The 12,720-nt window shown below is 43.6% G+C and overlaps 1 protein-coding gene across 5 annotated transcripts in view; it reads right to left on the bottom strand.

The window, feature by feature from the left end:
- Positions 1-12,720, bottom strand: part of Fer (FER tyrosine kinase) — a 308,103-nt gene that overhangs the window by 242,934 nt on the left and 52,449 nt on the right. For all 5 annotated transcript variants that reach the window (XR_015628598.1, XM_087565632.1, XM_087565634.1 and 2 more), the window contains exon 4: positions 7,029-7,128. Coding sequence is in view for 4 of the 5 variants with exons in the window: in XM_087565632.1 (XP_087421758.1) it covers positions 7,029-7,128 (100 nt within the window). In the remaining variant the exon portion in view is untranslated. The remainder of the gene's footprint in view (positions 1-7,028; positions 7,129-12,720) is intronic.

Genomic DNA, 12,720 nt, shown 5'->3' with positions numbered 1-12,720 from the left:
CGGGGAGACCGGGGAGACCGAGGGGACCGAGGAGACCGGGGAGACCAAGGAGACCGAGGAGACCGGGGAGACCGGGGGGACCGGGAAGACCGAGGAGACCGGGGAGACCGAGGAGACCGGGGGGACCGGGGGGACCGAGGGGACCGGGAAGACCGAGGAGACCGAGGAGACCAGGGAGACCGAGGGGACCGGGGAGACCGGGGAGACCAAGGAGACCGGGGAGACCGGGGAGAGCGTAAGACAGAGGAGCAGGGAGGAGAGCGGGGATGGGTAAAACAATGATATGTGTGTATGAGTCACAATGCCACAATGAAGCCAGTTATTCTAAATGCTAACTAAAAATGAATGAAATGAATGAAGATAAAATTAAACACTGCTCATTCTTTCACTTAACAAAATTATTGGTTTAAAGGGAAAAATCACCTAATACAATTCTAGCTATATACCTATCTGGTTCGGAATAACTCAGAACACTAGTAAAGTTTCGAATATACTTTTAAAATAATTACAAATCAAGTTAAACGTAATTTAAAGTATATAGGGTGAACAAGTTGCTATTCACAGACCTCTGCTACTGTATGCTTTTTCTTGGCTGATGAGAAGCGCAGAAGCAATACGTGGAGTTACTACGTGCCAATTAACAGGGAGGAAAACATACATTGTTTTTCCTCCTTCATATAATGTAATTCACAGAGAGACTGAATTATAATTCTTTCACCACTACTTGTTGACAAATGTGTTTCATTGTTTGTAATAACAGAGTGTGTATACAACATGTCCGACCATGAACAGTCCTATGAAGCTAGAAAAGCTCAATTACGTCAGGCTGACCCTCACAAGAGACAAGCCAGGTCCTCATTAAGCTCATGGAGAAAGTCAGGCACCGGTGCTATAACCTTCTGAAGGGACTGCCATTTCTTACATATCATGATGAGAAGTAAGAAGTGACTATTTTTTTTTCTACTTGGTCTGCTTTGATCTGAATAACTCAGTATTTTACCATCTTATTTTGAAAATGGCTGTGCTGTCCTCCCAGACGGCCACACTCAGCACCTGACTTACAGAATGGAGACACATTCCTCCCCCTTAACTAAGTGCTCAATGGATCTCGAATGTGCTAAAGCTTCGGTCCCCAGTGTGTCCTGGCTGAGATAGTGGGAGGACCCGCCCACGTAGCACAGTCTTTTGGTACTTTCGCCTTCCTAGCTCCTGACTTAATGTGAATGTGAACCAGCCAAGGTAATGGGATACCCAAGGCTGGGCAGGAACCTCCAGCATGATGAGCTCAATAAACTCTTTATTCCAGTTATTACAATTGCCACGATTGAGGTAGAGTAAGCTTTTGTTTCTTAGTAAAGCTATGAATTTATTTTCCTTTGTAATCACTGAGTAGAGAAAACCTTGCCGCCAACATGGTGTCACACATTCGGCTTTCACCCACTCATCTTCACATCTAGCAGTGATCTTGCTAACTGTTACTTAGTAATCTTCTTCACATTACTGCCTGACATGCTACCTACTGTTCCTGCACACAGGCTGTAATGTGCTTTACACTTAAAGCACTAATGTTGGGTAAGCTTTGTTTAGTGACAAATTATAAAACTATATTGGTTGTAATGATGAAAAAGCACATTGAACAAGGGGTCATGCAAACATTCACAATAAAGGTAGCTATTCATAGTTTATGGAAAGTGTAACCTTGCCTGCATAAATTAAGCCTTTTCTCCTCTAGAGCAACACGTCACTAATTCTGTTTTCAGTGTCTTTAAAGAATATAACTATCATAAAAATAAGAATGAATTGTCAGCGCCAATGAGATGGCTCGGCAGTTAAGTGCAGTCGCTGCTCTTCAGAGGACCTGAGTTTGGTTTCCACCTCACTTGGTGGCTCACAACTAACTGTAATTCCAGTTGCAGGGGGTCTGATACTGTCTTTCGATCTTGAAGGATTTGTGTACACACACACACTCACACTCACACACATACTCACTCCTAACACATACACTCACTCATACACACATACACACACTCATACATACATTCACAAAATCACATACGCACTTACACACAGTCATACCCACACTCATGTACATACTTACACACACATACACTCACACACATATACACATACTCACACAATCACACATACACACACTCATACACATACATACACAAAATCACATACGCACTTACACACAGTCATACACACACTCATGTACATACTTACACACACACAAAACTAATGATTTTTCGTTTTTCACTTAAAAAAAGTCAATTCCCATACTGACCATTTTGACTACCTGGGTACCACTCCGGACAGCCCTGAATGGATCACCACAGTAGCCTGAGAGTAAGCACTAGCCTTCCTCCCATGCTTTCTGCACCCCTCACACTGGTCCAACACTTGATCTCCCCTTACCTCCTCAGCCTCTTACTTAATGGTTATCTGTCCAGGACCTAATGACCTAATGACCCTCGACAAATCTACCTACCTGCTTCATTTTCCCCACCATACTAATCACCTGATTTTTAAAAGATTTTTGAGTATTAGTTTATTGCTTTCATTTACCATGAGTGAGTGTTTTGCCAGCATGTGTGTGCACTATGTGCACGCCTGGTGCCCACAGAGGCCAGAGGAGGGCCCAGATCTCCTGAACTGCCAGTGCTCAAACTAGAACCTGGTTGCTCTTCGACAGCAGCAAGCGCTCCCTTCACGCTGGACCATTTCTCCAGCCCCTTTCAACGTGCTTCAGTTACCTGCTGCTGACGCTGTCTTCTGCTGGGAAGCCTAAGGCTCAGGCAGACATTCATTTCTACAGTCTCTGCTTTAAAGTCCAGTAGCGAGGAAACAGAGAAACCAGTAGATAGCTTCGTCATGTATGCATATGCACAACTAAATTTGTATGGGTGGTATATGCAAGTATGCATGTGCATGTGCGCACAACGCACATGTGTACATCATGTGTGCCATGTGTGAACATGTGAGCACAATGTACATGTGTACATCATGTGTGCCATGTGTGAACATGTGAGCACAATGTACATGTGTACATCATGTGTGCCATGTGTGAACTTGTGTGCATGTGTGTGTGCACATGTGTGTTCCTGTATTTGGGAGGTGGAGTTCCCGTGTGTGTGGGGGGTGTTTATATGTTTGTGCACATGTGTGTGTGCGTTCCCATGTGTTTGAGTGTGGAGGCCAAGGAAAATGTCTGCTGGTTTCCTTTTTGGTTCTCCATCTTCTTCCTCTGAATCAGATCTCTCTCATTGACCCTGGAGCTCACTGTCCTCGCCTGGTTGCCCAGCAAGCCTCAGCACTGCTCCTTCTCTCCCTAACCAGTGGTGAGGTCATAGGTTAGCAGCAGCTCTGTTTTTACATAGATGCTGGGATATGCACTTAGGTTCTTAAGTTCTTAGGCTCTGAGCCATAGCTCTAGTCCCAAGAGTTGTTCTTAATGTATGAATTTAATATTCTTTTTGCATTCTTTTTTAAAACTAAATTTAAACCTAACTGGACTTTTTTAAGAATTTAATCATTAAAGAAGATTAGAATATTGCCATCTGACAATTAGCACATACTGTTAATATTAGCTTCTGATTTTCGCTCTCTAGTAACTCAAGTCCAAAAGCTAACATCTATAAAGAGCTTCACACAAAGTGTGGAGGAAAAAGAGCCAAAGAAAGCTAACTCCAATTACTATTTTTCTGTGTACCACTGAGGCTTGCTCATACAGGGGAAACGTAAGAACAATACTGTGCTTTTATTTTATGCACATAATCAAAGCTCACAGATTTCTATCCCCCATCACACTTCAGTTTTTCAGGAGAAAACTTAACAGCCACTGTCTTTGCACACATTTAACACAATGCCAACTAGGCTAATAACTAAGACTGCCATTGGGGCTAACAATCCTCGGGGATGTAATGCAACTTCCTAGAGGGAAGGTTGGCTCTGCCTCACAGTTCCATACTTGTTTATGGGCCTTGGAGAAACAGATCGCTGTAGAGAGGGAATGGGGAAAGTAAGGCTGACTTCCTCCTAACAACAGAAGCAGGAGAAGGCAGGGGAGCGGGTACACATCCGCATGTACACATTCCTGTGGACAAGTCCACAAAGGTCCCAGTTCCTCAGCACCAATCACTTCCCCAGAGGCATTGAATGAGGAATATACCAATGAACTGAGGCATCGATGAGGTCACAGTCCCCATGCTCCAACGGCTTCCCAAAGCCCACTGGCGGGCAACCAATCCTGACAATTCTAGAGGACAGTTTTTATGGAAATCATAACAACTGTAGTTTGAACTATACTGTGGCTTTTAGCAACTGCCATACCCAAAATGCACTTCAGACATAAGATCACGACGATACATATTTGAATTCCAGAATATTTTCATTCATCACTCACACATGACTCTCATATAGAAATACTATAGCAGAGCGATGGCTGTCCATTTTGTGAATTCTTTGATGAAATCAAGTAAGGGACCTTACAAAGGCTTGCTTATTTTCTTAAAGTTTAGATTTGTTTTTTTGTTTTGGTTTTTAAAAATTGAACCATCCTTCTCAAGGCTGGACTCATTCCAAACTGCTTTTCACAATTAAAGTATTCTAAAGAAATAACTCAAAGATATAATCAGTTTAAATTGGCTATAAAGTATCACAGAACTATTCATAATTCTTGAAGATGCAATTTAAGGAATTCTCCTTCCCGATTACAGAAAAATGTCCTTTGGATGAGGCTGAGGCCATTACTACAGCCCCAGCAACAGGTCCCACTCATCTGTCAGGACAGGATGGGCACTGCAGATGCCCATTCCTTACACTCCTGGATTCCTCACGGAGAATGGGGATAGGAAGAGGCTGCTTCCATTCTGGTAATAAAGGAGGGTGAGAAGAGATGCCTTCACAGCTGACTGTAACAGGCTTGTGAAACAGTCGCGATCCCTCCCCTCCACTAGGAGCATCCATGGAAGGAAAGGCAGCGGCAGGAATATGTTGAAGCTTGGTAAATGCCAAACTCCACAGTAATTCTAGCCACACAACTAGGTAGGCTACGTGTGCATACATAATTAGTAAGTAACTTGTTTAAACATCTTTTCCCATTCTTCAATATATCCTCAAGTAAACTATAAAACTTCCAAAAAAACATAATTAAATTCACTTTATTTAATACCATCTGTTTCAGTATAGTATTGCTTAAATTTTTTACAATAAGCATTCATGACATTTATTCTTAAAACTAATTCTTAGGGATGGGAGAGATGGCTCAGGGGTTATAAGAACTTATTGCCCTTTCAAAGAACGTATTGCCCTTTCCCAACACACACACACACACACACACAGAGTGACTCACATCCAACCCTAACTCCAGTCCCAGGGACTCCAATGCTCTCTTCTGAAACCCATGGGCACATGGGGTACACATACCTAGACACAGGCAAAACATCCAGACACATAATGTAATTTTTTTAATTAAACCCCTTTTTAATTACTTTGTAAGTGTGCTACATTTGGAATTTTAAGCATCTAAACATAGGAAACCAGGTAAGAATCAAGTCTATTTCCATAGCGTGAACACACGTGGAAAGTGGAGTTCAAAGCACTTGAGCAAACGGCTCTCAGTACAACTGAGGGGAAGTGCGAGTTAATTAGCACAGGCTAAGGTCAGGGAGCCCTGCTTCTTCCATATTCACCAGGAAGTGTCCTCAACTCTTGCTCTCCATCAGAAGAAGGACAACTAACCAACTACAGAAACCGAAGTCACATGGTCTGGGCTTCAACTCTCCCAGCATGAACTTAAAGTGTGTAAACGTGTGTCTGTGAGAGTTTCTCAGGGTGTAGGGGTGCAGCTTGGAGAAGGGTGCAGCACTCACCCCAGGTTCTAGCTCCAGCACAAGAGAGAGAAAGAAGAGAGAAAAATGGAGAAAAAAAGAGAGGAGAGGAGGGAGAAAGGGGAGAGGATGGAGAGAGGGAATAAGGGAGAAAGGGAGGGGGAGAGGAAAGAAGGGAGAGAGGGAAGTAGAGAGGGAGGGAGGGAGGCAATTAAAGAACTGTCTTCAGATGCTCCCACTGCCCACTTGCTCCTACTGTGCTTCACCAGGCTCACAAGAATCACCTATGAGCATATTCCTGTATGACAAGCATTAAGTACAAAGACTACTTAAAGCATCACAACACGGACTTCGTGTTTAAGCACAAATGGTCTACATCACTGAAAGCAGATATGGACAAATGGTGATGAAGTAAGTGTCCTCCCTTACTAGTCATTCTCCAACAGATATGAGGGTCACGTGAGCAAGAGTCCAGCTGAATCAACTACAGTCAGTCGGGTCATCGCTGGCACTGAGGGAGTCCCATATGGATTTATAACGCAATTAACTAAGTTATTATGCTGGCAGATTAAAAGTAGGTAACCCCAGGGGCTCAGAGATGGCTCAGCACACAGGGGATGCCCTTTGCATGTAACACATTCTCTAAAATGACAAGAGAATGATGATGGCACATATAAACCTTGAAAACCCTCTAATTTAATAAGGACATGCCAATCTCAAAAGAGATAATGTGCACGAGATCATGTGAAAAGCAAGCTGTAAACATGGATTAACTCTGGAATAAAGAGCTGATGTGTGTGAGAAACAGTGAATTTAATATTCTCTAATTAAGTGAATGCAAGAACAATATATTCATTCTGTGCATCCTTTGCAAATACTACGTAACTCCACTAATGTGAACTACTCAAGATCTCTTTTTTTTTTTTTTGGTTCTTTTTTTTCGGAGCTGGGGACCGAACCCAGGGCCTTGCGCTTCCTAGGTAAGCACTCTACCACTGAGCTAAATCCCCAGCCCCTCAAGATCTCTTAAAACTCGAAGAAGAGAAGCTGCAGCAGCTCAACAGCCACTCTTTGACACAGTCTGAGGTTTTAGAATGTGAACGGCACCAGGCTGAATGACTCTCCGCTTACAGAGATGTCTATCAGATGAGCGAACAGAGGCCATCACACTGAACACACCTTCCGATGCACTCATACCTTTGGCTAAGGCTTCTTTATATTTCTCTTTGGCAGAATTCATCTCTTTTATTAATTGTCGATAGCTGGATTTCAACTTCTCCAATTCTGTCTTTGTGACCTGTCAAAGATACAATATGCAGGAAAAAAAATTTAAGTGTTTATATTTAAACTGGTTAACAGTTTACATTCTAAAGCATTAACTAATATATATTTACGACTTAGAAGTTGACAACTACTCTTTACTAGAAAATTAGACAATAGGCTAAAAATCAGTTTAAAATCCATGACAAATTCAGTATGATGTAAAAATACATAAACTCCCTTAAAAGACAAATCAAGAGGAACAGAATACTAGGAGTCACAATCTCAGAGCAGACGCCCGACCCTGTGGCTCTTGCAATCTTCCCTCCCCATCTTCCACAGTGAGCCTTGAGCCTGAAGTTCAGGAGGGTCGGCAATATGCTAGGGCATAAGCAGTGTCTAAGGCTTCCCTGCAGGCCACATCCTCACATGTATGCTGTTTTCTTCATGAGTGCTCTTCTGACTGTGCGAGCATAGAAACATACTGTAGTTCTCTAACACAGGAAATATAGATTTAGTAAGGAGAAGCAAAACACCTTCTCCTTAATAATGGGTAGGTCCATTTGGCAATGGTCCAAAATGGTCTGAAAATATGCATTTAAATAATACTATGTGGGCTGGACAGGTTATATCTGGGAAAGCATATGCACATACATATATGCATGCAACAATGATTAATGAATGAAGAGACCACACATTTGAAAGAGAGCTGAGAGGAGTATATGAGAGAGTTTGGGAAGAGGCAAGGCAGGGAAGAGATGTTATAATTACATTATAGTCTCAAAACTTTTTAAAGTTAAAAAAAAGAAAAAATAATCATCTATGATCCAAAGGCTAAGAAATCAATTTTCAATGTACAAATCCATGCCTTAAAATTTAACTTCAATTTAATTTTTGGCATTTATACATCTAACAGATGTCGGCGAGAATGTACAAAGAACAGAAAGAAACAAAACGAAAGACCCAATCACTAAATGGCCTGACGGAATGGGATAAATGGCCAGTTAGCAAAGGTAAAGTAAAAATGCCCCGTATCAGGAAAAGGGAACTGTGCAGCCGGCAGAGGAGAGCAAATCACCGAGGGCATCAATCAGTCAATCACGAAGGGTATCAATCAATCACGGAGGGCATCACTCTCTGTACCACCACCCCACTCCTGGCAGTGCTTTTTTGCTTCTCCTTAATAAGAGTCCATATCTCCTCTGTTAAAGAATTATAGTAAGCTTCTACCTGGTCAGTCAGAGGGGCAGCCATGAAGAAAACAGGTAACAGCAAATGATCCCCTGAGGATATGGACTAAGAGGAACCCTTGTATGCTGCTGTAACCCCACCCAACCTCTGTAAAACTCCTTATGAAGGTTTCACAAAACAACAGAAATACATCTACCACTGACCCGCATATACCTCTCCTGGGTGTTTACCCAAAGGACTCACTCCTACTCAACATGTCATGAAGATACTTACACATCAATGTTTGCCATGAAATTATTCACGGAAGCTACCATGGTAAGCATACAAGAAGGAAGAACTGGCAAGGAAATGTGGTAAAGAGACACAATGAAACTCTTTCCAGCCGGAAAGAAGGATGAAGTCCTGTTAGCTACACAAGGCAATGGTGTCAAATAGAGTCAAATGGAGTTACTAAGCAAACTAACCCAGGCTCAGAATGATAAATATCATGTTTTCTCACATTTATGGTTCACAAATTTTATATAGTCATGTAAAATCACTTGTGCACATATTTCAAATTGTAGAAATGAAAGCAGAAGTAGAAATACAATGGCCGAGAAGAGCAAAGGACAGGACTGAAGGAGGGAGACGAGAAAGAGGAGGGAAGAGAAGACAATGCTCAATGTTAGGCCTCTACCTGAGGCCAAAGGCAGATTTGTGACCAGGAGAAGGGCGCTCTCCCTAATGGGACTCAGTAGAGACCCATTCAAGGTTACTGTAACAATGACCTTCTGAAAAGATAGCCCAGGAGGGTTCAGTGGAGAAGAATGTCAGTATGTGGCCTAGAGACTGTTTTTTGTGGGATTTTGGTGGAAAATGTGGCTGCCTTTTGCTCTTGTTTTAAGAATCTACATGAGGCTGAGGTAAAGAGATTTATATTAATTGCACTGACAAAGAAAGTCCCAAAAAAGCCCAGCAGAGACTTTGTTCTCTGGTTAAATCTCATGAAGAGCGTTTTGAACAAGCATAGCAAGCTTAGGAAGGGAAAATATAAAATATATGGTTCAAGTATTAAAGGGACACTAGGAAGTGAAATGGAGCAGAATCCTGTGTTCTAGGACATAGCAGATTCAGGAATTTGGGGCAAGATTCCGTCCAGCTAAGTTTAGATCCAGGGATGGTGGGCCACACCTTTAATTCCAGCATTACAGGAAAGGGAGCCATGCAGACCTCTGACTTCAAAGTCAAGCTACAGAGCAAGTTCTGGGACAGCCACGCTTAGGCAGTGAGGGAGTCAGAAAACAGCTGATAATACAACAAGGGGCCACGTTCCAGCCCCGGCAGGCAGGAGAACTCAGCAGCGTCAGCCGTGTGGCTCTGGCTTTAGAGTCCAGAACAGAAGGGACGACTGGGACAGCTGATGCTGGTCAGCTGGAGCTAAGACATCAGTGGTGACTAAGAAGAGACCAGCGTCACTGAGTGACACCTTCTGAGTACTTTCTGGGAGCACAAAGAAGACAGCCAAGGTTGTACCTCGTGCTGCAGCTGGACTTGGTGATGTGTGAGAGTCACCCAGGTGGTATTGATTTTGAAGGCATGAGGGGGTCATGGAGAGCAGCTGAGGCTGGGCACTGTGAGAGGTCATGGAAGGCCATTGGTGAAGGTGCAGCCTCAGTTGCAGTAGATAGCCCAGAACTGAAGGGGTCATGCAAAGGAGTTGAGGCTTGGCACCATGAAGAGAACCTGTGAGAGGCTATTGGTGAAGCCTAGATGCAATGGAAGACAGTAGTATTTTGGAGATGCCAGTACCATGAGATGACCACCAAGAACAGCAGCGGCAGTGGAGTAGATCAACCTGAGCTTAAAGTGCTACAGAGGGCAGAGCTGGAGAAGTGATGCCAGCCACTTGGAGGAGCCCAGAAGACCATGTGTGGATTCCACACACTGAAAGAAGAAGCTGTAATGTGAAGTTGTCTGGGAGACCTAAAGATGTTAAAGATACCACAGTCATGGGATACCTTCTGAGGAAAGCTGCTAACAGGGAGGAGAACCAGCCCAGAAAGAACGTTGTTGCAGTCAACAAAGATGAAAAAGAAGTTGGAGATCTGAAGACAACTTTGACATTAGACATGGAGATACAGAGATTGGAGTTGGCCCAGCTGGTTTCCTGTCTGGCTTTGATGATTACAGTTAAGTGATTAGATAGATCTCAGAAGAGACTTTGAACTTTGGACTTTTAACATTGTTGAGACTGTTATAGACTATGGAGACTTTGGAAGTTGGACTAAATGTACTTTTTAATTATGTTATGGCTTGGTATGGCCCCCATAGACTCATGTGTTTGAACAAACCTATGGGGACTAGGAAGTGGAATGTGATGGTTTGTATATGTTTTGTCCAGGGGGTGGCACTATTTGGAGGTATGGCCTCGTTGGAGTAGGTATGGCCTTGTTGGAGTAGGTGTATCACTGTGGGTGTGGGCTTTAAGACCCTACTCTTAGGTGCCTGGAAGCAGTATTGTGCTAGCAGCCTTCAGATGAAGATGTAGCACTCTCAGCTCCTCGTGCACCATGCCTGCCTTAGATGTTGTCGTGCTTCCTGCCTTGATGACTATGGACTGAACCTCTGAAACTGTAAGCCAGCCCCAATTAAATGTCTTGCCTTGGGAGGTTCAGCCAGCAACTGACCAATACAGATGTGGATGCTTGGAGCCAACCATCTGACTGAGCTCAGGAACCTGGGTGGGGGAGCTGGCAGAAGGACTGGAGGATATGAGGGGGATTGCAACCCCATAGGAAGAACAACAGCAGCTGGCCAGACCACGCAGTGCTCCCAGGGATTAGACCACCAACCAAGGAGTGTACAGAGAGGGATCCATGGCTCCAGATACATAGGTAGCAGAGGATGGCCTTGTCTGACATCAATGGGAGGGGAGGCCGTTGGTCCTGTGGAGGTTTGATGCCCCAGGATAGGGTTATGTTGGAGTGGTGGGGCAGGAAAGGTTGGGTAGGTGGGGGAGCACCCTCATAGATGCAAAGGAGAGGAAAAAGAGGGAGATTGTGGGATGAGGGAACTTGTGGAGGGGTAACCAGGAAGTGGGATATCATTTGAGACGTAAACAAATGGAATGATTAATTAAACAAACAAACAAAGACTTGCCTTGGTCATGGTGTCTGTTCATAACAATAAAACCCTGAGACAACAGCTCTAATATGTTTGTTCTATTTGTTGGGGGTGATGCTGTGTTTCATACACAGTGACTCTGAGATGGGAAAGCATTCCATTTGCAGAAGGCTGACACTGTTTGCCACACAAAAGTCAGCATGCAGGTCAGTGCAAGCTTACAAGAACTGTCACTAATTGTAAACAAATAACCATCTTGGCCTATAGTCAAAACACTATCATGAAGCAAGATAAAGGCAACCTGACTCCTGGTCATCTGAAAGTCCTCTAATACACTGTCTGAAAAGACTAAGAGAGGGACAGCATCAAACCTGCAAAGGAGTGTATCTCTATATGAGAGACCTCAGAGACTCCACCAGAAAAAAGTGGAAGCATGAAAAAGTAACACACAAATATCAGCAGCCCTCCCAAACAACAAAACCCTGAGAAAAGAATTAGCGGAAATGGAAGTGTACATTGCAGAAATGTAACTGAGGGCAGCCATGATGGATGCTGATCTGAAGCTTTCGCAAAAACCTACAGACCTAACTGCCATGGGACCCAGTTATGCTAGGCGTATTCCCACAGGAGTGTACATCCTAGCACACAGACACCTGCACATCCATGCTCACTGCCGCTCTAGTAAGAATAGTTGGGAAATGGACTCGGCCTACGTGTACATCATGAAACAGGTGGTACACGCACTCAGTGAAGTGTTACTGGGCTCCAAATAACAAGGAAAACCAAAAGAACTGGAAAATGATATGCTGGGACAGGTCAGGCCAGAACAGCTCGTGCTGCATGTTGTTTCTCAGGCAGATCATAGTTTCAGTGTTCTACGTGTGTTTACTCAGAATGTCAAAGAGATGAGGAAGGTCATGTACATAGGTGGATGGGATATTAGGCATGAGGAATGACCACATGAGGTCGGCTTAGAATGGAGGGGTGGAGAGATGAGGACAAGTGCAGGGTAAGGAGAAGGGTAACCAAAGGAAGGGTGCACAATGAAATCACAGAGAAACCTGCTACTATATAAGCTAAGTACAATACTTTTCTAAAAGTGTTTGAATGGAGGTACCTTGAACAGGTACATAAAGCCAGTCACAAAAGTCATTGGCTTTTCAACAAAATTCCCAATACCAGGTATGGAATACTTCCCTATACGCTGATGGCCAGGAAGGTAACAGACCCAAACAATACAGGGTATTTCCATTTCTCCTAAATGGTAAAACTCGTCTGCAGAAGAGAGCACGCACTTAGGGTGGGACAGCACTTTACAGAACTAGGCTGGAAGCTG

The sequence above is a fragment of the Rattus norvegicus genome, chromosome 9 (genome assembly GCF_021556685.1).
Source record: "Rattus norvegicus strain SHRSP/BbbUtx chromosome 9, alternate assembly SHRSP_T2T, whole genome shotgun sequence".
NCBI classification, from domain to species: Eukaryota; Metazoa; Chordata; class Mammalia; order Rodentia; family Muridae; genus Rattus; species Rattus norvegicus.
This window is presented reverse-complemented; position numbering and strand designations above follow the sequence as displayed.